This window comes from Bombina bombina, chromosome 2, assembly GCF_027579735.1.
Source record: "Bombina bombina isolate aBomBom1 chromosome 2, aBomBom1.pri, whole genome shotgun sequence".
Lineage (NCBI taxonomy): Eukaryota > Metazoa > Chordata > Amphibia > Anura > Bombinatoridae > Bombina > Bombina bombina.
In genome coordinates, this window is record NC_069500.1 from 699,705,042 (window position 1) to 699,728,619 (window position 23,578).

General features: G+C 37.2%; 1 protein-coding gene across 2 annotated transcripts in view; it reads left to right on the top strand.

Annotated features, from left to right (window-relative positions):
- The window catches only part of LOC128649421 (thymic stromal cotransporter homolog), a 103,101-nt gene extending 80,176 nt beyond the window's left edge, over positions 1 to 22,925 (top strand). The window contains exons 4-6 of one of the 2 annotated variants that reach the window (XM_053702677.1): positions 6,089 to 6,172; positions 21,396 to 21,558; positions 22,616 to 22,925. In XM_053702677.1, the coding sequence (XP_053558652.1) occupies positions 6,089 to 6,172; positions 21,396 to 21,558; positions 22,616 to 22,676 (308 nt within the window). In that variant the 3' untranslated portion in view covers positions 22,677 to 22,925. The remainder of the gene's footprint in view (positions 1 to 6,088; positions 6,173 to 21,395; positions 21,559 to 22,615) is intronic. The other variant, XM_053702678.1, reaches the window with a different exon arrangement.
- Positions 22,926 to 23,578: the final 653 nt, after the last annotated feature.

Here is a 23,578-nt window from a genome sequence, read left to right on the forward strand (position 1 = left end):
GAATGGAAAACTAATTACATCTGGTTAACAGTTGATGTTAAAGCATTATACTCCTCCATTCCCCACGAGAAGGGCCTCATGGCACTAGATTACTTTATGATAAAATACCATGGCGAGGACATAGAATTCTGTCGGTTTGTACTCACACACAACTACTTTGAGTTCGAGGGGGTCTTCTACCTGCAGGTATGTGGGACTGCTATGGGGGCAAAATTTGCCCCCTCCTACGCCAACCTCTTCATGGGGTGGTGGGAGCAGAACCGCATATATGGGGTATAGACTTCCTTCGGCTTGAAGATAGTAATTTACAAAAGATTCATTGATGATCTTTTGTTTATCTGGAGGGGGAGGAGTTAGAATTACCAACTTTTGTTAACTATCTTAACACCAACAATTTAGGTATCTCATTTACATAGGAATCTAGTCCCTCTAGTATAAACTATCTGGATATTACTCTCATGGGTAAGATTGGTGTTAGAGTGCAAACCAAAGTCTATAGGAAACCCATTGCAGGGAACAATCTACTCCATGCCAAAAGTTGCTATCCCAAAAATGTATTTCAAGGAATAGCAAAAGGCCAATTTATCCGCTTAAAGAGAAATTGCTCTAATGAAGAACAATATGAGGAGTCCAAGGATCTAACCAAAAGACTAAAATCCAGAGGCTATGAGAGTAGAACAATCTAAAAAGCAGTGGAATCTGTCAAAAGCATTGACAGAGTAGACTTATTGTGTTCAAAAAGTGACACAGCAAAAACTAAAAGTACAGCCTTAAAGAAAGAGAGCGTACTGTTTATCACTGAGTATACAGAACAATACAATCATATTTGTAATGTAGTCAAAAAACATCTTCCAATTCTAAAAGCAGACAATGGTCTTGAAAATTTCTCTATTAAGAATTGTAGATTTGCCTATAGACGCAATAGGACGATTGGCAATATGATATCTACTACTAAGCTTCCTTCCACTACCTTAACCCAGTCTACATGGCTAACAAATAAGAGCAGGTTTAAATGCCATAACAGAGAATGTATGACCTGTGAGAAGGTAGAGCAAGGAGAAATGTTCAGATCATCAGCCACAGGTTTTACCTATGCAAAGAATATGCACATGAATCGCAGATCTACCTACGTAGTCTACCTCATTACTGTGGAGAATGTGATAAACAATACACAGGTATGATGACACGTGAGGTAAGATAACGCATTAGAGAACACCTATCTAGTATTAGCATTGGCAAGGCTAGCACACCCTTAGTCCAACATTTCGTGCAATTTCATAAAAAGAGCGCAAACACATTTAGATGGACCTGCATTTAAAGGGTTCATATCCCCCCAAGGGGATGGAAAAGGGAGAAACGCTTGGCTAAACAAGAAATTTACTGGATCTTCACTTTGAAGACCAGGTATCCCTCTGGTTTGAACTCCAGCTATGACCTCATTAACTATTGGCAATAATAAAATACATAGGTCATGGAACTTACATGACAAAATAAATATAACGTACATAACAGAAAACCCAATGTCCAACCTAGGCTTTGCTCTAGAATTGCCAATAGCATTTATCCATTTTTCTAGTAGTTACTCTACACGCACTAATTACAATCTGTATCCATGAGCGAGACATATGAAATTACTCATAGTTCATTCCAGGCCCCCCCTGACTTGGTACTCTAGCGGATAAGGTTAATTAACGTCCACACTAGACACCAATTAATAAGAGTAATGATATGACAGAGCTATTTATGTCATAGACTGGTTGCTAGTAGTTAATTCTATATTAATCGAATACTTGCCTCAGATAACCTATTCACTCCTTTCGAGGAGTGTCTACTATAATTCTAATCTTAGAGGCTGAGATTAACTATTTGAGACAGGTCTTTAAACGGCTAACATGTATAGGTCAGGTTATAAAAGGGTCAGTTTTAATAGAAAACACAAATCACCTATACAGGGTTTGCCAGTAGCTATGGTGACTTTATATATAATTTATGTTTTATTATTATTAAAATTGTTCACTCCGGATATAGAAGTTTCATTAGCACTGCTTTAACTATGTGTTTACTTTTTCCATTACGATCTTTCGATTCTATTTGGTTTGTAGTACCACCCTGTTATTTGTGTTAATATTTGTATACATTGGCCTGTGTTGAATACATGTTATGGATTTTCACTATCCCTGTAAGAAAGTCATGCGTAATCCGTTATCTATATTTGATACCATGACACAGTATTATTCCCACTGTTGTATTATTACAATATAAAGCAGCTACTTTTAGCTTTGACACTATTATTACTCTCCTCCCTCCCATGTGGGAATCACAAGTGATACAATGAATGGACGGAGGTGTGTCTCAATTAACCAATAAGGGTGAGTCTGTTTCTATAAGAAATGGGGATTAACTCTCCAATTTTATTCACCTTTGACAACGGCAATAACGGTGTTATTAGCTTTTACATTTATACTAATACATTCCAGTTTTATTATATAAAAATATTTTTGTGCTCCGCTTCAAATTCTTCTTCATTTTCACCTGCAACTGAGACACAGCTTTCTGACTCTGAACAGTACGTTTCACTACAGAATGTCTTGATAGTCTTCTGATTTGATTCTGCTCTGCACACATTCTAGGCACCCAGTGCCAGAGGCAGCAAAGCAACCCCAAAACATCACTGAGCCTTCTCCATGTCTCAAGTTAGAGATGTTGTTCTTTTCTTTGAAAGCTTCTTTTTTTTTCGTTCTGTAAACATGAAGTTGTGATTCGCCAAAAACCTCTACTTTCATTTAGTCTATCTAAAGATTTGTCCTCTTGCAGCCACATTTGCTCCATACATTATGGCCAATTGCCCAATTTAGATAGAACATGCATTTTTAAGAGACTTTCCAATTTACTTCCATTATTAATTTTTACACATTCTTTTTATATTCACACTTTCTGAGGCACCAGCTCCTACTGAGCATGTGCACACGTTTACAGAGTATTCATATACTAGTCTGCGATTGGCTGATTGCTGTCACATGATACAGAAAAATTGGGGGGGGGGAGGGATATATTTGTCAGAAAAAAGCTACTGCTTTTTTGAAATTCAAAGTAAGTTCTATTGCCTTTTCTTTTCATTGTGCACTTGCAATGTTATTGTATTTAGTGGTCCTATAAGTCTATCTGGGGGCCTGAGCTAATCTTGGATGTTTTTATGATGTGGACCTTCTTTATCTGGTTATAAGGTCTCAAGAGATGAACATAGAGATCTAGAAATGTGATTTCTCCAGCTTCTGCCATAATTCCATTGTTTGCATCACTAGAACACGATCTTCCAGGGACCTTAATGAATAAGAACTTAGAAAGTAATATTTTCCAGTATAATGTTTGTTCTAGGGCTGACCTTGTGTTTTTGCATTTTCATGAATCATATAGATAAACCCTTCTCATGCATCATCATATGACTCCAGATATAGATGATTAATCATCATATAAACCTTACACCGTATAACACTTCCATTTAAAGTCAAACAAATACTTATGGTTTTTAACTTTTAGTGTATTAGATTTACATCCTACTGCAAAGTAATTGCCATTTTGCAAATAAAATTGTCTACAGTTGTAGCATAATCATTTAGATCTGTTTCTTCCAATAAAATCAATTTTTCTAAAGATATGAAGTATCTAATTTATTATATAACTGCAGCTTACCCACCCCGGGTTTTTTACAAGAACAGCTAGAGGAAAACATATTTGGAATTACCTGGATTTCTGCATTAATTACTAATAAAAATATCTGACCTGCTGCTAAGTCACAATTCATTGTTTTAACATTTTTAGTCTTAGATGGAAAAAGAAAGTAATCTGGTGTAATTAGTAGCTGGTAAAGTTTACTCTTGTATAACTGGTAGAAAAAATTAAAAAAAAATCTTTAGAAGCTATAAGCTTCATTAAATGTTTCCTAAACAGCCAATAGGATGAGAGCTACTGAAATCCTATTGGCTGATTTGAATTTGAAGAATCAAATCAGCCAATAGGAATGCAAGGTACGCCATTTTGAAACGGCTAACTTGCATTCAACTTCAGTGTACGGCGGTGACCATATGAAGAGGACGCTCCGCTCAGGATGTCTTCGGCTTCCAGGGTGGCTCTGCTCCGCGCCCCCGGGATGGATGAAGACTTCGCCGCCTGGATGAAGACCTCGCTGCCTGGATGGTGATAGATGTCCGGACTTCAGAAACCGTGAGTAGATCTTCTGGGGTTTTTTGGGGTGGGTGGGTTTTTTTTTAGATTAGGGCTTTGGGCTTCGAAAAAGAGCTAAATGCCCTTATAAGGACAATGCCCATATAAATGCCCCTTTAGGGGCAATGGGTAGCTTAGTTTTTTTTTAGAGTTAGGCTTTTTTATTTTTGGGGGGTTGGTTGGGTGGTGGGTTTTACTGTTGGGGGGACTTTGTATTTTTTTACAGGTAAAAGATTTCTTTAGGGCAATGCCCTACAAAAGGCCCTTTTAAGATTAGGGGTTAATAACTTTATTCAATAGTCACAATGTGGGTTAATAGCTTTAATAAAGTGTTTGTGATGCGGGAGGGTGGCAGTTAAGGGGTTAATAGGTATTTTAGTTATGAGTTTATTAATTATTATACAAATTAATTTATACAGCTTTTAACAATATTTCTGCAGGCAAAAATATTTTAACATTTCATATACATGTCAGAAAAGGTTCTAGATCAGTGACCCATGCTGAGCCCATCTTTACTATCTATCTATTTATCTATATTCTTCTACCCTCATGGGTCTCTGTTTATGTTCACAAAATTACACCTCTCAAATATATATTAAACCTTTATATTAAATTTAATTTTCTTACATCACCGATGGTAGATCTACTTACTAAGGTGCTGAGCCACCACTTCACTAGGAACTAATAATGGCTAAAATTGAAATGTGTTTTTTTTTGCAATATACTTCTTTAAAAATAATAATTCTAGTAACAGTTATCACTGTTTTAATAGCATACACAGATATGCACTGGCTTTCAAATACTGCACCTACTCAGAGTGTCAGAAAGAAGTGGTGGTGTTTATCATGTCAGCAGTGACTTAAAGTAATGGTAAACGTTCCCCTTTCCGGAATGTTAGTGATATTTTAGATCGAATTTAGTTCATCAGTTGTAATGTAAAGATAGGCTTTAACTTACTTTTTAATGGAGCACTGAAATTCAAATACCCTGCACTTTGGCTGCCCACTTCAAAAGTATTTTTTGGGGGGAATTAACATTTTGAATTGTTCTCCAATCTCTCTCTAGCCATACGGCACTCGCACAATTGATTTATTTAATTTTTTTGTAGCTAGAGAGCAAATTGGAGAAAAGTTCAAACTTAGGTCACAAAAAAATTTGCGTTGAAATTGCAACTGGAGAGCGGGGTATTTGAATTTCAGGGCTACATTAAAAAGTTAAAGCGTATCTTCATTACAACTGATGATTTACTCTCCATCTAAAATATTACTAACATTCCAGATCTGTTTATACAAAGGGGTTTACCATTACTTTAATTTACTTCATATAAGCCACCAACAACTCTCTGAGCAGGGGTGGTGTTTGAATGCTGGTGCACGTTCAGCATATGTGTATATGCAGCTGTTACTAGAAGCATTTTTGCTAATAGAAGCATATTCCAATATGTTTCTGTGCAAAACTGAAATGCTCTCATGCACATTTCAGTTTTTGACTATTATGCATCTTTAGAGGAAAATTAAAAGCAATGCATCACTTAATGTCCTTATAAAGACAATACCAACAAGCATTTCAAATATGCATGAGCTTGCAAAATAAAAATAACACCTTGACCCTATGGATTCTGATTGGCTGTAGTTTTAGCAACCTAGTTTGAAGAAAAATGCTGCTGCTCTATGAATTCTGGAGGCTGAAAGTACAAGGGATGTTTTATATAAAACATTAACCTGACTGAATGGAAAACCCAATGTCTATAAAAGGTTGGTTCATTATTTATTCTAACAGGTCACTGTTTTACATGGCAATAATCATTATGTACTAATATGTCAAAAGCAGATGCCTCTATCTAATATCTTGCTTTATTTGCTTGTAGCTCGAGCTGTGATGATGTTCTCTCTAATCCCAACTCCAACCATCAGGTCTATGATATCCAAAAACATTCAGGGATCATCATATGGTTAGTGAAAACCTGGCTATTTTTTTTTATTTTAGATCAGTTATTGACATGTATAGGATTTTGTGTTCATTTGGTATCTGAGAACCTTTTGATTTCTAATACAATGTTCTTTCCTTGACTATTTTCCATTGTATCTTTAACCAAACATGACTGTGTTCCTATTAATGAGACATATCAAAACCTTTGGTTATAGTAGCATATCTGCCAAAATTTGTGTCTAGGTATTAGGGACTCGGGAGGTGTCACCATTATGTTGGCGGAGCTGTGTTGGAAGGGGGCTGGGTCATGTATCGATAGTGGATGGAATTATGGGCATGTCTGTGGAGTTTGTGGGCATATCTGGGTGGGTGTATGATACATTCTGCAAATAAGGACATATGGCTGTCTCAGTGAGACAATGAGACAGAGCTCAGAATTAGGAACTATCCTTCTCAAGTTGAGAGGTCTGAGGTCCTGTAAACTAAAAGGGATATGAAACCTCAACATTTTCTTTTGTGATTCAGATAGAGCATACAATTTTAAACTACTTTCAAATTTACTTCTTATATCACATTTGCTTCATTCTCTTGGTATCCTTTGTTGAAGGAGCAGCAAATCACTACTAGGAGTTAGCTGAGCACATCAGATCAATGACAAGTAGCATATATGTGCGGACACTAGTCAGCAGCTAGCTCCAAGTATTGCTGCTACTGAGCCTACCTAAGTATGCTTTTCAACAGAGAATACCAAGAGAATGAATAGAATGAAGTAAAATAGATAATTGAAGTAAATTGGAGAGATGTTTAACATTGCATGCTCTATCTGGATCAAGAGAGTTTAATTTTGACTTCATGGTCCCTTTCGAGGGACAGTCTACTTGAAAATTTGTATTGTTTAAAAAGACAGATAATCCCTTTATTACCCATTCCCTAATTTTGCATAACCAACACAGATATATTAATATACTTTTTACCTCTGTAATAACCTTGTTTCTAAGCCTCTGCAGACAGCCCCCTTATTTCAGTGCTTTTTGTAAACTTGCATTTCAGCCAATCAGTGCTGACTCATGCATAACTCCATGGGAGTGAGCTCAATGTTATCTATACAGCACACATAGCACTATCTAGCTGTGAAAAGATACTCAAATGCGCTGAAATAAGAGGCCGCCTTCAAGGCCTTAGAAATTTGCATATCAGTCTACCTAGGTTTAGCTTTCAACAAAGAATACCAAGAGAACAAAGCAAAATTGATGATAAAAATAAATTGGAAAGTTGATTAAAATTGCATGCCCTATCTAAATCATGAAAGTTAAATTTTGACTTTACTGTCCCAAAGTACAAAATTAAAGGATGCAACTAGGTACGTAGGCTTAAATTACAAATCTTTTCAATAATGATTTTGCACGGGATAAATGTGGTATGATAACTCAAAGTTTTAATCCATATCAATCCGTAAACTGTCATATGAAAATAAAAAAACAAGGCCTTCATCTTTACAAAAACACACAGCCCCAAAATTTACTAGCTGCTGAGTGCTTTAAAGACCTCCAATATTATATTCCAGCAAATTGAACATATATATTTGTGTTCAGAGAACATTAAAGCAGTTTTGTAAAGTAACTTTATACTTTGGACTTGATTTATCAATCATTTGGGAAATTCCCCTTTCTGTTCTATCAGTTCTCCACAGCAAAATAAACAGCTATTCTCCATGTAAGTCATATATAAGCCAACAGAAATATTTATACAGCCGCACTAGTAGCTTTATTAATGCCCCTCTTCAACGAACTGTCATGTAAGAAAATAGATCCACATTTTCATTGTTTTTGTGCTTCGATTTTAGCGCTTCTTTTATATCTTTTATATCTTACTTTTTATTTTTATTTTTGTGCTCTGTTATATATTATTCTGGCGCTCCATTATATATTTTTTTTATCACCCCAAAATAAATTAATATTGCGCTCCAATAAACATTACTATTGCTCTTTGTTATATATCATTTTTGCACCTTGTAGAGCACTTTTTTTTGTAACATTGCTTCTATAACTGGTAGAGAATAGATTTCTTTTTCTTTTTTTTGTAATTACATTTTTTTATTGAGATAAAAAGAAACAATTCAAATATTCATACCAAGGAAAAGGAAATCATATTCAGTACATACATTTGGCAGTTTGGTATTTTACATAGCATACCAAGACAACAATACTGTCTCAAAATATTTTAACTTAAATAGTTTAAATACAAAGTTGGACTAGCACTCGTTTATCCAAAATTAGCACTGATTTATAAATAACCATTTATATAGAAAATGTTCCCTATATTTTCCTCTTTGTTTCTTTATCCCCTTTTTCTTTCTTTCAATACTTATACAATTTATATTTCTTTAATATTTTGAAGCCCCTCAGGCTTCCTATCGTTCACCAACTGTTTATATATTTATGACCTAGCTTAAAATATACATCGACAGCAAAAATATCTCAGTATATCATATCTGTCCTCAGACATAACAACCGTTCATATAAGTAAATTATATTCATCCATGAATAAATAGATCCCTCACCTTCTCTCATTTGCAGGATTTGTAATGGGGAAGGGGTAGGGAAAACAGAAACAGGGAAGAGAAGAAAAAAAAACCTCATCCCCCCCCCCCGTAATTCTCATTGAACTGCCATTTCCCTCTAAGCTGTATATAGAATTTTCAAATACTTTGATTATCATTTGTTGGATCGATATCTCTAAGGATTTTAAATACTTCTCCCATTTACCTATAAATTTAGCAATATGTTTCTCCGACTGTCTATCTGTTTCAAATTGTCCATATATCATTTGTTGATGCAGTCTCTTTAAAAATATCTGTAATATATTTCTACCTACTAAGATTATATTGTTTAACAAGTGGGTCCTATCCCCGTGTTCTACTCCTTTAACTAAAAATATAATTTCCATTGTTGTGAAGGTCACATAAATTTTAAACTTTTTCTTCATCCAATAACTTATCTTAAGCCAAAAAGTGTTTATTTTAGGACAAAGAGACATACAATGTAATATGTCTGCTTTTTCATATCTACATTTTTTACAGCAGTTATCTTGGGAGATTTTCCACTTAGCCATCAAGTACAGAGTTAAATACACGTGATGTATTATTTTTAATTGTGATTCCCTCCAACTTGATAATAAAGTAGCGTTTCTCGCTCTATTCAACCAAGCTCTTATGTCTTCCTTAGTTATCTCTAACTAGATTTCTAATGCTTCCTTTAATCCACAGTAGCTATGGAGAACTTTAAAGGGACCGTCAAGTCCAAAAAAAACTTTCATGTTTCAAATAGCGAATGTAATTTTAAACAAGTTTCCAATTTACTTTTATCACCAATTTTGCTTTGTTCTCTTGGTATTCTTAGTTAAAGGCTAAAGTAGGAAGGCTCATATGATAATTTCTAAGACCTTGAAGGCCGCCTCTGATCACATGCTTTTTTATTTGCTTTTCACAGCAGGGGAGAGCTAGTTCATGTATACAGTATAGATAACATTGTCAGCACGCCCGTGAATTGTGGCAGATTCTGCACTAATTGGCTAAAATTAAAGTCAATAGATAATACATAAAATGTCATGTGATCAGGGGGCTGTCAGAAGATGCTTAGATACAAGTTAATCACAGAGGTAAAAAGTGTATTAATATGACAGTGTTGGTTATGCAAACCTGGGGAATGGGTAATAAAGGGATTATCTATCTTTTAAAACAACAAAAATTCTGGTGTTGACTGTCCATTTAATGCAGGAACTTGCAGGAGAACTTTCAGTCCTCTATAGGAGAATATCAATAATACATTATTAACTAGGAGAATAAATGAGAACTATATGAAATATGACTTAGGGCTTGTTTTATCAAGCTACGGTGGACAGGGGCGTACATATGCGCCCCTGTCTGCCGCAACTGGCCTCTGGCAGGCTGAATTCCGTTGGTGGTATTCAGCATTGCACAAGAGCGCTATTTTGCACTCTTGTGCAATGCCCCTCCTGCCCGTACACAGCCAATCACGCGTGGGCAGGAGATGTCAATCTCCCCGGGTCGGACGAGAAGATGTGGAGAATAGGATAGGAAGCAGCAGTCCGATGAATTGTGAGAACCTGCAGTCAAAGAGCAGGAGAAGGCTTGATAAATTGAACCCTAAACGGATCTAATGTAACCCTTTTTTGGAGAACATGTTCTCCAAGTAGAATGGGAACAGAGTAGGAGAATTTTACAGTCGAACTTGCCCAATTTTAGTCACATTTTTAAATGATAAATAGGGGCATTATTTATCATGCAAACTTTTAGGAGAAAATAGAGGAGAATATGAATGATAAATCGAGCCCTCCTCCCTTGATGGTTGAGATATGATGCAGTTGTTTGAAAAAAATAGTAATATTCATAGATGTCCAACCCAGAATGTGCTGAAAATGCTGTATTTATTGATAGAACGTTTGAAGATTGTCTTCCCTCAGAACTTGAACATACTGGCCTTGACAGACTACTGCCCAACCATTGGAATGTGAATCCGTAGTTAGATGGATCAGGTTGCTAAAGAGAGACCTTATGACAGATTTTGCAAGTCTATTCACCAGCCTAGATGCTGTTTTAGATGAGCTATAAAATTAAGTATCTTTGAAAGTCAGAGATTTGGCATCCATGTATTTTATAACATCTTACCAATTTTATCTTCTGGATAACAGATGCCATTTCCCACAGAATTTTCATTCAGAGCCTCACTGATGAATGTGAAAGACAAATCAGGCCCTGATCTGTATACAATTCTGTTTTTTAGAAAGTGAACTATAAAGTAACCTCACTTTTTGACCTCTGTTTAAGAACCTTGGTGAATATTCAATAAGATGTTGCTATCTTAAAAGGTAGCGTTGAATACTGGAGATATTTTACTACAAACCAGACACAGGAATGTGACAGTATGCATCTTTGAAATGTATTGAAAAATGTATAAATGTGTGTGTGTGTGTGTGTATATATATATATATATATATATATATATATATATATATAGATAGATAGATAGATAGATAGATAGATAGATAGATAGAAAGATAGATAGATACTCTCAGTTAACTGGAACTCAAGCAAGCGGCACTCTCAAGCAACCAGAAAAACATAATTTATGTAAGAATTTACCTGATAAATTAATTTCTTTCATATTGGCAAGAGTCCATGAGCTAGTGACGTATGGGATATACATTCCTACCAGGAGGGGCAAAGTTTCCCAAACCTCAAAATGCCTATAAATACACCCCCCACCACACCCACAATTCAGTTTAACGAATAGCCAAGAAGTGGGGTGATAAGAAAGGAGCGAAAGCATCAACCAGGAATTGGAATAATTGTGCTTTATACAAAAAAATCATAACCACCATAAAAAGGGTGGGCCTCATGGACTCTTGCCAATATGAAAGAAATGAATTTATCAGGTAAATTCTTACATAAATTATGTTTTCTTTCATGTAATTGGCAAGAGTCCATGAGCTAGTGACGTATGGGATAGCAAATACCCAAGATGTGGAACTCCAACGCAAGAGTCACTAGAGAGGGAGGGATAAAAATAAAGATAGCCAATTCCGTTGAAAAATGAATCAACAACCCAAATCAAAAGTTTTAATCTTTATAATGAAAATAACTGAAATTATAAGCAGAAGAATCAAACTGAAACAGCTGCCTGAAGTACCTTTCTACCAAAAACTGCTTCTGAAGAAGAGAAAACAACAAAATGGTAGAATTTAGTAAAAGTATGCAAAGAAGACCAAGTTGCTGCTTTGCAAATCTGATCAACAGAAGCTTCATTCTTAAAAGCCCAGGAAGTAGAAACTGACATAGTAGAATGAGCCGTAATCCTCTGAGGCGGGGATTTACCTGACTCCAAATAAGCATGATGAATCAAAAGCTTTAACCAAGATGCCAAAGAAATGGCAGAAGTCTTCTGACCTTTCCTAGAACCAGAAAAGATAACAAATAGACTAGAAGTATTTCTGAAATCTTTAGTAGCTTCAACATAATATTTCAAAGCTCTTACCACATCCAAAGAATGTAAAGATCTCTCCAAAGAATTTTTAGGATTAGGACACAACGAAGGAACAACAATTTCTCTACTAATGTTTTTGGAATTCACAACTTTAGGTAAAAATTTAAATGAAGTTCGCAAAACCGTCTTATCCTGATGAAAAATCAGAAAAGGAGACTCACAAGAAAGAGCAGATAATTCAGAAACTCTTCTAGCAGAAGAGATGGCCAAAAGGAACAATACTTTCCAAGAAAGTAATTTAATGTCCAGAGAATGCATAGGCTCAAACGGAGGAGCCTGTAAAGCACTCAAAACCAAATTAAGACTCCAAGGAGGAGAGATTGACTTAATGACAGGCTTGATACGAACCAAAGCCTGTACAAAACAATGAATATCAGGAAGATTAGCAATTTTTCTGTGGAACAGAACAGAAAGAGCAGAGATTTGTCCTTTCAAAGAACTTGCAGACAAACCCTTATCCAAACCATCCTGAATAAACTGTAAAATTCTAGGAATTTTAAAAGAATGCCAAGAGAATTTATGAGAAGAACACCATGAAATGTAAGTCTTCCAAACTCGGTAATAGATCTTTCTAGATACAGAATTACAAGCCTGCAACATAGTATTAATCACTGAGTCAGAGAAACCTCTATGACTAAGCACTAAGCGTTCAATCTCCATACCTTCAAATTTAATGATTTGAGACCCTGATGGAAAAACGGGCCTTGAGATAGAAGGTCTGGCCTTAACGGAAGTGGCCAAGGTTGGCAACTGGACATCCGAACAAGATCCGCATACCAAAACCTATGTGGCCATGCTGGAGCCACCAGCAGTACAAATGAACGCTCCATTATGATTTTGGAAATCATTCTTGGAAGAAGAACTAGAGGCGGAAAGACATAAGCAGGTTGATAATTCCAAGGAAGTGACAACGCATCCACTGATTCCGCCTGAGGATCCCTGGACCTGAACAGATACCTGGGAAGTTTCCTGTTTAGATGAGAAGCCATCAGATCTATTTCTGGAAGCCCCCACATCTGAACAATCTGAAAAAACACATCTGGGTGAAGAGACCATTCTCCCAGATGTAAAGTCTGGAGACTGAGATAATCCACTTCCCAATTGTCTATACCTGGGATATGGACCGCAGAGATTAGACAGGAGCTGGATTCCGCCCATGCAAGTATCCGAGATACTTCTTTCATAGCTTAAGGACTGTGAGTCCCACCTTGATGATTGACATACGCCACGGTTGTGACATTGTCTGTCTGAAAACAAATAAACTCTCTCTTCAGAAGAGGCCAAAACTGAAGAGCTCTGAGAATCGCACGGAGTTCCTAAATATTGATTGGTAATCTTGCCTCTTGAGATTTCCAAACCCCCTGCGCTGTCATAGATCCCCAGACAGCTCCCCAACCTGAAAGACTCGCATCTGTTGTAATCACAGTCCAGGTTGGACGAACAAAAGAGGCCCCTTGAATTAAACGATGGGGATCTAACCACCAAGTCAGAGATAGTCGAATATTGGGATTTAAGGATATTAATTGTGATATATTTGTATAATCCCTGCACCATTGGCTCAGCATACAAAGCTGAAGAGGTCTCATGTGAAAACGAGCAAAGGGGATTGCGTAGTCATGAGACCTAAAACCTCCATGCACAAAGCTACTGAAGGGAATGACTGAGACTGAAGGTTCCAACAAGCTGAAACCAATTTCAGACGTCTTTTCTATGTTAGAGACAAAGTCATGGATACTGAATCTATTTGGAATCCTAAAAAGGTTACCCTTGTCTGAGGAATCAAGGAACTTTTTGGTAAATTGATCCTCCAACCATGTCTTTGAAGAAACAACACTAGTTGATTCGTGTGAGATTCTGCAGAATGTAAAGACTGAGCAAGTACCAAGATATCGTCCAAATAAAGAAACACCGCAATACACCGCTCTCTGATTACAGAGAGTAGGGCACCGAGAACCTTTAAAAAGATCCTTGGAGCTGTTGCTAGGCCAAAAGGAAGAGCAACAAATTGGTAATGCTTGTCTAGAAAAGAGAATCTCAGAAACTGATAGTTATCTGGATGAATCGGAATATGAAGATATGCATCCTGTAAGTCTATTGTGGACATATAATGCCCTTGCTGAACAAAAGGCAGAATAGTCCATATAGTCACCATCTTGAATGTTGGTATTCTTACATAACGATTCAAAATTTTTAGATCCAGAACTGGTTTGAAAGAATTCTCTTTCTTTGGAACAATGAACAGATTTGAATAAAACCCCAGACCCCGTTCCGGAAAAGGAACTGGCACAATTACCCCAGATAATTCCAGGTCTGAAACACACTTCAGGAAAGCCTGAGCCTTTACTGGGTTCACTGGAATGCGTGAGAGAAAGAAGCTTCTCACAGGCGGTCTTACTTTGAAACCTATTCTGTACCCTTGAGAAACAATGTTCTGAATCCAATGATTTTGGATTGAATTGATCCAAACATCTTTGTAAAATCTTAGTCTGCCCCCTACCAGCTGCACTGGAATGAGGGCCGCACCTTCATGCGGACTTGGGGGCTGATTTTGATTTTTTAAATGGCTTGGATTTATTCCAGACTGGAGAAGGCTTCCAATTGGAAACCGTTCCTTTAGGGGAAGGGTCGGGTTTCTGTTCCTTATTCTGACGAAAGAAACGAAAACGGTTAGCAGCCCTAAATTTGCCCTTAGATTTTTTATCCTGAGGCAAAAAGGCTCCCTTCCCCCCAGTGACAGTTGAAATAATAGAATCCAACTGAGAACCAAATAATTTATTACCTTGGAAAGAAAGAGATAGCAACGTTGATTTAAAAGTCATATCAGCATTCCAAGATTTAAGCCATAAAGCTCTTCTAGCTAAAATAGCTAAAGACATATACCTGACATCAATTCTAATGATATCAAAAATGGCATCACAAATGAAATTATTAGCATGTTGAATTAGCTTAACAATGCTATACACATTATGATCTGGTACTTGTTGCGCTAAAGTTTCCAACCAAAAAGTTGAAGCCGCAGCAACATCAGCCAAAGAAATTGCAAGCCTAAGAAGATGACCTGAACATAAATAAGCCTTCTTTAGATAAGATTCAAGCATCCTATCTAAAGGATCTTTAAAAGAAGTACTATCTGCCGTAGGAATAGTAGTACTCTTTGCAAGAGTAGAGATGGCCCCATCAACTTTGGGGATCTTTTCCCAAAACTCCAATCTATCAGTCGGCAAAGGGTACAGTTTCTTAAACCTTGAAGAAGGAGTAAATGAAGTACCCAGACTATTCCATTCCCTAGAAATCACATCTGAAATAGCATCAGGAACTGGAAAAACCTCTGGAATAACTACATGAGGTTTAAAAACTGAATTTAAATGTTTACTGGTTTTAATATCAAGAGGACTAGTCTCCTCCATATCTAATTCAATCAACACCTCTTTTAATAAAAAACGAATATACTCCATTTTAAATAAGTATGAAGATTTGTCAGTGTCAATATCTGAGGCAGAATCTTCTGAACCAGATAGATCCTCATCAGCGATAGATAAATCAGAATGCTGTCGGTCATTTAAAAATTCATTGAATTTATGAGAAGTTTTAAAAGACCTTTTACGTTTATTAGAAGGTGGTATAACAGACAGAGCCTTCTGAATAGAATTAGAAACATGTTCTCTCACATTAACAGGAATATCCTGAAAATTAGACGTTGAAGGAACAACAACAGGTAATGATTTACTACTAATGGAAATATTGTCTGCGTTTGAAAGTTTATCATGACAACTAACACAAACTACAGCTGGAGGAACAGTTACCACAAGTTTACAACAAATGCACTTAGCTTTGGTAGAACCAACATCAGGCAGCAGCATTCCAGAAGTAGATTCTGAGACAGGGTCAGATTGAGACATTTTGCAATATGTAATAGAAAAAACAACATATAAAGCAAAATTATCAATTTCCTTATATGACAGTTTCAGGAATGGGAAAAAATGCAAACAGAATAAGCCTCTGGAAACCAGAAGCAAAATTAAATAAGGACTTAAATAATGTCAAAAATCTGGCGCAAAGTAGGACGCCCACAACTGACAAAATATTTTTTGGCGCCAAGAACATCTGCAACAAACACAAGCGTCATAGATGATGCAACTACGTGAAAATTCTCGGCGCCAACTAAGACGTCGGAAATGACAAAATGATGTCAACAAACGTAATTCTCGCGCCAAAAAAGTCTCACGCGCCAAAAATGACGCATTAAATTATAGCATTTTGCGCTCCCGCGAGCCTAACAGCCTGCAATTTAGAAAAGAAAGTCAATTTGAAACATTTTCAGGTAAGAACATTTTTTTTTTTTTTTTCAAAATGAAACTGACAGTCTGTAAGAAGGAAATATACTGATTAACCTGAATCATGGCAAATATAAGTACAAAATATATATTTAGAACTTTACATATAAAGTACCAAACTATAGCTGAGATTGTCTTAAATAAAAGGAAAACATACTTACCAAAAGACACTCATCTACATAAAGTAGATAGCCAAACCAGTACTGAAACGAGAATCAGCAGAGGTAATGGTATATAAGAGTATATCGTCGATCTGAAAAGGGAGGTAGGAGAAGAAATCTCTACGACCGATAACAGATGACCATTGTATTCAATAGGTAATACTCCCTTCACATCCCTCTGACATTCACTGTACTCTGAGAGGAACCGGGCTTCAGCATGCTGAGAAGTGCATATCAACGTAAAAATCTAGCACAAACTTACTTCACCACCTCCATAGGAGGCAAAGTTTGTAAAAACTGAATTGTGGGTGTGGTGGGGGGTGTATTTATAGGCATTTTGAGGTTTGGGAAACTTTGCCCCTCCTGGTAGGAATGTATATCCCATAGGTCACTAGCTCATGGACTCTTGCCAATTACATGAAAGAAAAATAAAATAAAATTAACACTAACTTTGCTCCGCAGCTTCCTTTCTCTATAGTGGGCTCTCAAAGGTGAAAGCAAGCCCTTGTAATGCCACCAGACCCTACATAACTGCTCTTGAAAGTTGTGAGCACAAGGCAGTCTGGGAATTAGACATCACCCTGCCACTAGGTGCCCGGGACTGAACGGAGGAGGCATTAATATTAATTAATAGTGATGTCGCGAATAGTGATGTCGCGAATAGTTCCCGTCGAACATAGCATGTTCGCGTTCGCTGCAAAGGGCGAACATATGCAATGTTTGGTCCGCCCCCTATTCGTCATTATTGAGTAAACTTTGACCCTGTACCTCACAGTCAGCAGACACATTCCAGCCAATCAGCAGCAGACCCTCCCTCCCACCTCCTGGACAGCATCCATTTTAGATTCATTCGGAAGCTGCATTCTTAGTGAGAGGAGGGACAGTGTAGCTGCTGCTGATTTCATAGGGAAATCGATAGCTAGGCTAGTGTATTCAGTGTCCACTACAGTCCTGAAGGACTCATCTGATCTCTGCTGTAAGGACAGCACCCCAAAAAGCCCTTTTTATGGCTAGAACATGTCTGCTTTTTTTTTTTTTCCTGTGTAATCTAATTGCAGTTGCCTGCCTGCCAGCGTGTGTGTCAGGCTCACAGCGTATACTGTGCCCACTTGCCCAGTGCCACCACTCATATCTGGTGTAACAATAGTGTACATTTAAAAAAAACAACACTTTTTTGACTGTGAAATAATAGCAGTCAGTTTCCTTCACATGTGTGCGTTTCAGGGCCTGCCAGGGCACAGTGTCACACCAGTTGAACTCATATCTGGTATAACAGTAGTGTACATTAACCCCTTAATGACCACAGCACTTTTCCATTTTCTGTCCGTTTGGGACCAGGGCTATTTTTACATTTCTGCTGTGTTTGTGTTTAGCTGTAAGTTTCCTCTTACTCGTTTACTGTACCCACACATATTATATACCGTTTTTCTCGCCATTAAATGGACTTTCTAAAGATACCTTTATTTTCATCATATCCTATAATTTACTATAAAAATTTTTATAAAATATGAGGAAAAAATGGAAAAAAAAACACTTTTTCTAACTTTGACCCCCAAAATCTGTTACTCATCTACTGTCCTGAGTTTAGAAATACCCGTTTACATGTTCTTTGCTTTTTTTGCAAGTTATAGGGCCATAAATACAAGTAGCACTTTGCTATTTCCAAACCATTTTTTTTTTTCAAAGTTAGCGCTAGTTACATTGGAACACTGATATCTGTCAGGAATCACTGAATAGCCATTGACATGTATATATTTTTTTTTAGAAGACATCCCAAAGTATTGATCTAGGCCCATTTTGGTATATTTCATGCCACCATTTCACCACCAAATGTGATCAAATATAAAAAATTGTTCACTTTTTCACAAATTTTTTCACAAACTTTAGGTTTCTTACTGAAATTATTTACAAATAGCTTGTGCAATTATGGCATAAATGGTTGTACATTTTCTCTGGGATCCCCTTTGTTCAGAAATAGCAGACATATATGGCTTTGACGTTGCTTTTTGATAATTAGAAGGCCGCTAAATGCCACTGCGCACCACACGTGTATTATGTCCAGCAGTGAAGGGATTAATTAGGGAGCATGTAGGGAGCTTTTTGGGGGTAATTTTAGCTTTAGTGCAGTGTAGTAGACAACCCAAAGTATTGATCTAGGCCCATCTTGGTATATTTCATGCCACCATTTCACCGCCAAATGCGATCAAATAAAAAAAAAGTTACATTTTTCCAAATTTTAGGTTTCTCACTGAAATCATTTACAAACATTTTGTGCAATTATGGCACAAATGGTTGTAAATGCTTCTCTGGGATCCACTTTTTTCAGAAATAGCAGACATATACGGCTTTGGCATTGCTTTTTGGTAATTAGAAGGCCGCTAAATGCCGCTGCGCACCACACGTGTATTATGCTCAGCAGTGCAGGGGTTAATTAGGGAGCTTGTAGGGAGCTTGTAGGGTTAATTTTAGTTTTAGTGTAGTGTAGTAGACAACCCCAAGTATTGATCTAGGCCCATTTTGGTATATTTCATGGCACCATTTCACCAGCCAAATGCGATCAAATTAAAAAAAAAGTCAACTTTTTCACAAACTTTAGGTTTCTCACTGAAATTATTTACAAACAGCTTGTGCAATTATGGCACAAATGGTTGTAAATGCTTCTCTGGGATCCCCTTTGTTCAGAAATAGCAGACATATATGGCTTTGGCGTCCCTCCCAAAGAGCTCTCTTCCCAGAAAGTCTGCCAGTACTAAAATAAAAGGTATCTTTTTTTTATATATATATATTTAGCATATTTACATATGCTGTTGTGTAGGATCCCCCCTTAGCCCCCAACCTCCCTGATCCCCCCCAAAACAGCTTCCAAACCCTCCCCATCTGCCTTATTGGTGGCCATATTGGGTACTGGCAGCTGTCTGCCAGTACCCAGTTTGCAAATAAAATGCAACAAATGCGGCCATCGATGCCCGGTGCAGAGAGGGCCACAGAGTGGCTCTCTCTGCACAGGAGGGGTAAAATTTGTTATTGCAGGATGCCTCGATATCGAGGCATCCTGCAATAACCGGAAAGCAGCTGGAAGCGATCAGGATCGCTTCCAGCTGCTTTCCAAACCGAGGACGTACGCCATACGTCAGGCGTTAACTGTATTTTTTCTGAGGACGTATGGCGTACGTCCTCGGTCATTAAGGGGTTACAAAAAAAAACTAGAAATTTGACTGTGTAATAATAGCAGTCAGTTTCCTTCACACGTGTGCGTTTCAGAGCCTGCCAGGGCACAGTGTCATCCCAGTGCAACTCATATCTGGTGTAACAGTAGTGTACATTTAAAAAATCTGATCTGGTTTGCGCGCAAGTAAGGGTGTTAGGTTTTTCCCATTTTTCGTGCTCCATTGAAGTCTATGTGAAAGTATGTTAACACGTTTGCGATATTCAAAGTGGTGACTTTTTGCACACGTCGGGTTAGCACTTGTGTAAAAATATTTTACTTTCAACTTGTAAAAAGCTTATTTGTAGCAAAGTTAAAGTGAAATGTTTATTATTTAAAAATATAGATAATCCTTTTCTTATCCATTCCTCAGATTTGCACAGCTAACACGTTTTTTTTAACCCCTTAATGGCCAGCAATGTACCCTGTATGTCGCTTGTCTTTCAATTGGGCTTGCTTGCTTGACAACGTGGCTCTTGCCGCCATAGGCAAGACCGCTCTATAATACAAGGCTTGCAGGAGGGAGGGAGGTTGTAATAGGGCGGTTTTGCCGCTGGTGGTGACACCTGCGCTATTATGGGCCAAAAAACCCTTAACAACCCATGATATATTTTTACCTCTGTGCTTACCTTCTATCTAAGCCCTTTCTGACAGCCCTCTTATCACATCAGTATTTATTTATTATGTATTGACATGCATTTTAGCCAATTAGTGCTGGTTCCTGCACAACTACACGAGAGAGAGCACAATGTTATCTATATGGCCCTCATGGATTAGCAGTCTCTTGCTGTGAAAAGCTAATAAAAAAAGAATGTGCTGTATGCAGGCGCTTAGAAACAGGAAGAAATGTAGAGGTTTAAATGTTATAAAGTATATTAATATGATAATGTTAGTTGTGCAAAGCTGGGGAATGGGTATTAAAGGCATTATCTATCTTTTTAAACAATAAGAAGCAGAAGTGCAAAATACTACTCCACCCATAATCTAGCCCAGAATTAGCATATCTTTATTCCAGTATATTAGAATCATAGCTTTCATATAGTCTGCATATTCTGAAAGCTCTAATTTCTCCTTTCCCCCTCTTAAAATATAAAAAGTAAGTGTCTGATTAATCATCCTGTCTATCTACCTATAGAATAACACATAATCTAATTGTACTGAAGTGGGAGTGGTCCAGCGTCCAAGCAATAATGTCTGGTGTTTTAGTTTATCTCATACTAATCAAGAGGTTTATCTCAACCTTATACTGTTTTGTAGTTCTGTAAGTCAATAGAGTGTGAAGTGATCATTACCGACCTCGTCCGTTTCCCACAGCAGGGAAGAAAGGGGTGAAACATGGTTGTCGCTTGCCTTTTTTGTTGTTGTTTGGAAGATTGAAAGACAGACAGAAAGATAGACAGACGGACAGACAGATATATGAAGGTGAAAATATAACCAACAGTAACAATATTTTTTTAAAAGGAATATTCTTTATTTTTATCAGGTAAGGTCTTTGTTCTTCTTCAGCTGGCCATTGAAATAATTAGTGTGAGCAGTTCCGCGGGATTCAACAAGGTGTATCAAGTTACGCTAGAGTGGCACAGTACTTATTGCTTCATCTTCATTGTGATTTGCATCATTGGCTTTCTCAGCATTATACCAGTAAGGTAAATACAGACAATGTGTAACTAGTGGAGGATATTTAGCTTTAAACAGTTCATAATATATAGGATATCAGAAATAATAATATAAAATAGTAATTAAAATGACACTGTACTGTAAAATGTGTTCCCGTTAATGCATTTCCAGTAATTGCTATACTAGCTCCAGTGTATAAAATATATGGGGAATGGCTCCTTTATGTTTATTCTCAGGAACAAGCAAATGGACTGAGCCTACAGCAAGAACAGACATGCTTATCTTATCACTTTCTATAAACAAAAGCCAAAACTTAGGTACTTTACTTGGGAGCACATTAAGAGAAACATTACACTAAAGCGCTACCATGGTAAATTAGTCTTGCAGGCCCGTTAAAGAAAGCATAATCATTTTCTACAAGAAGCAAAGTGCAGTGACTGCAAGTTCCAGACATTTATGTTTTAGTGTTCACCTTATGTGGTCTAGGAGCTGCTTACTTTTACTTTTAGCTCTTCCCAGGATGAATAAGATTATTATTGTGACAACCGGTTCAAGACGTATCTATAGATCACAGAAGCTGCTCTGCACAAAACCTAACGTTGTATAGCTGTTATTTTTATTTTCCACCAAGAACCCCCCCCCCCTAGAACTTTCACTTGATTTCTAGTGATATTCTATTGAAAAAGTAATATGTCCTATTTTATTAAAAACTTTTATTTTTAAACAAATGTTTGTATTTTATTATATGTCTATTGATAAAGGATTTAACACATAGGCAAAGTTTTGCTCCTCTACCACCAGATGAGAACTGTCAGCAAATGAGAATCTTGCATACGTACATATTCACCAATCACTATCTATATCCTCATCATCACACAGAAGTTATGACACTGATGTTATAAGTTACTTTCCTTAGCCTGGTAGTTTTCTTTTGGGGGAATAAAAGATAATCTAGACATCACTGTGCCCTAGGGCAAAATCTGTGGTGGCCCTCTATTCCCACAGCTTCTTTTCTGTTTGTTTGCTATAAGCCTAATCATGTTTTTGCCTAATCATTAAAAAATAATTTTTCCCTTGTATCTCCAGTATTGCTTGCTGCAAACATCAGAAGCTCCTCAACATGCACAAGAATGAAGAAAGAACATAAGCTACTGATACCGGTATTTGGCGCTGACAATCCTGGAAATAATGTTGCTTTAGAGCAGAAAAGATGAAAGCCGGTTACTCCTTTAGGATGGAATGGAAGTGGGAGTGTAGACACTACTTGTACGGATCTCACAGGTCTCCCTTCCGTATGGTCGTTTGCAGCCCATGACTTTGATGGGTATTCTCCAATCCCATCAGAGGAAAAGATACACTGGAAAGGAGGACAGAACAGGCGCAGCCCGACTCAAGTGAAATAAAATTTAATGTAGCGTAAGTGCGCAAAGTACAAATGGCTACTTACAGGATAATGGATCAAAACGAGCAATAAAAGGGTTAAAATCCAATGCGGTTTAGGGTCGGCATCTGTTCGAAAAGGATAAATCCTACAGAGTCTCTTACACTCGGCAGTTATTGTAAATAATCAGAAGGAATATCCTGCACCCTGTTCTACACTTGGTTTCCACAGCGACTGAGGTAGATCTGACATGTAAGATTTATCCTTTTCAAATTGGAACAGATGCCGACCCTACACCGCATTGGGGTTTAACCCTTTTATTGCTCGTTTTGATCTATTATCCTGTAAGTATCCATTTGTACTTTGCGCACTTACGCTACATTAAATTTTATTTCACTTGAGTCGGGCTGCGTCTGTTCTGTCCTCTTTTCCGAAGAAAGAACATAGTATTTGCAGAATGGTGTCACCAACACAAATGCAGTAAATACACAGAATTTATCATATTTCATCCATCAAGCTCTAATTATTTGTGAAGATTAATGTAAGACAACCACTTTAAACACAGCATGAAAGGGATTAAAAAAGGTAATGCTGGAGAGCTAAATTTAGCTTTCTTGGAGGAATGGCAAGCTAAGAAATTGGAAAAACTAATCTGGAGTCTAAAAAAA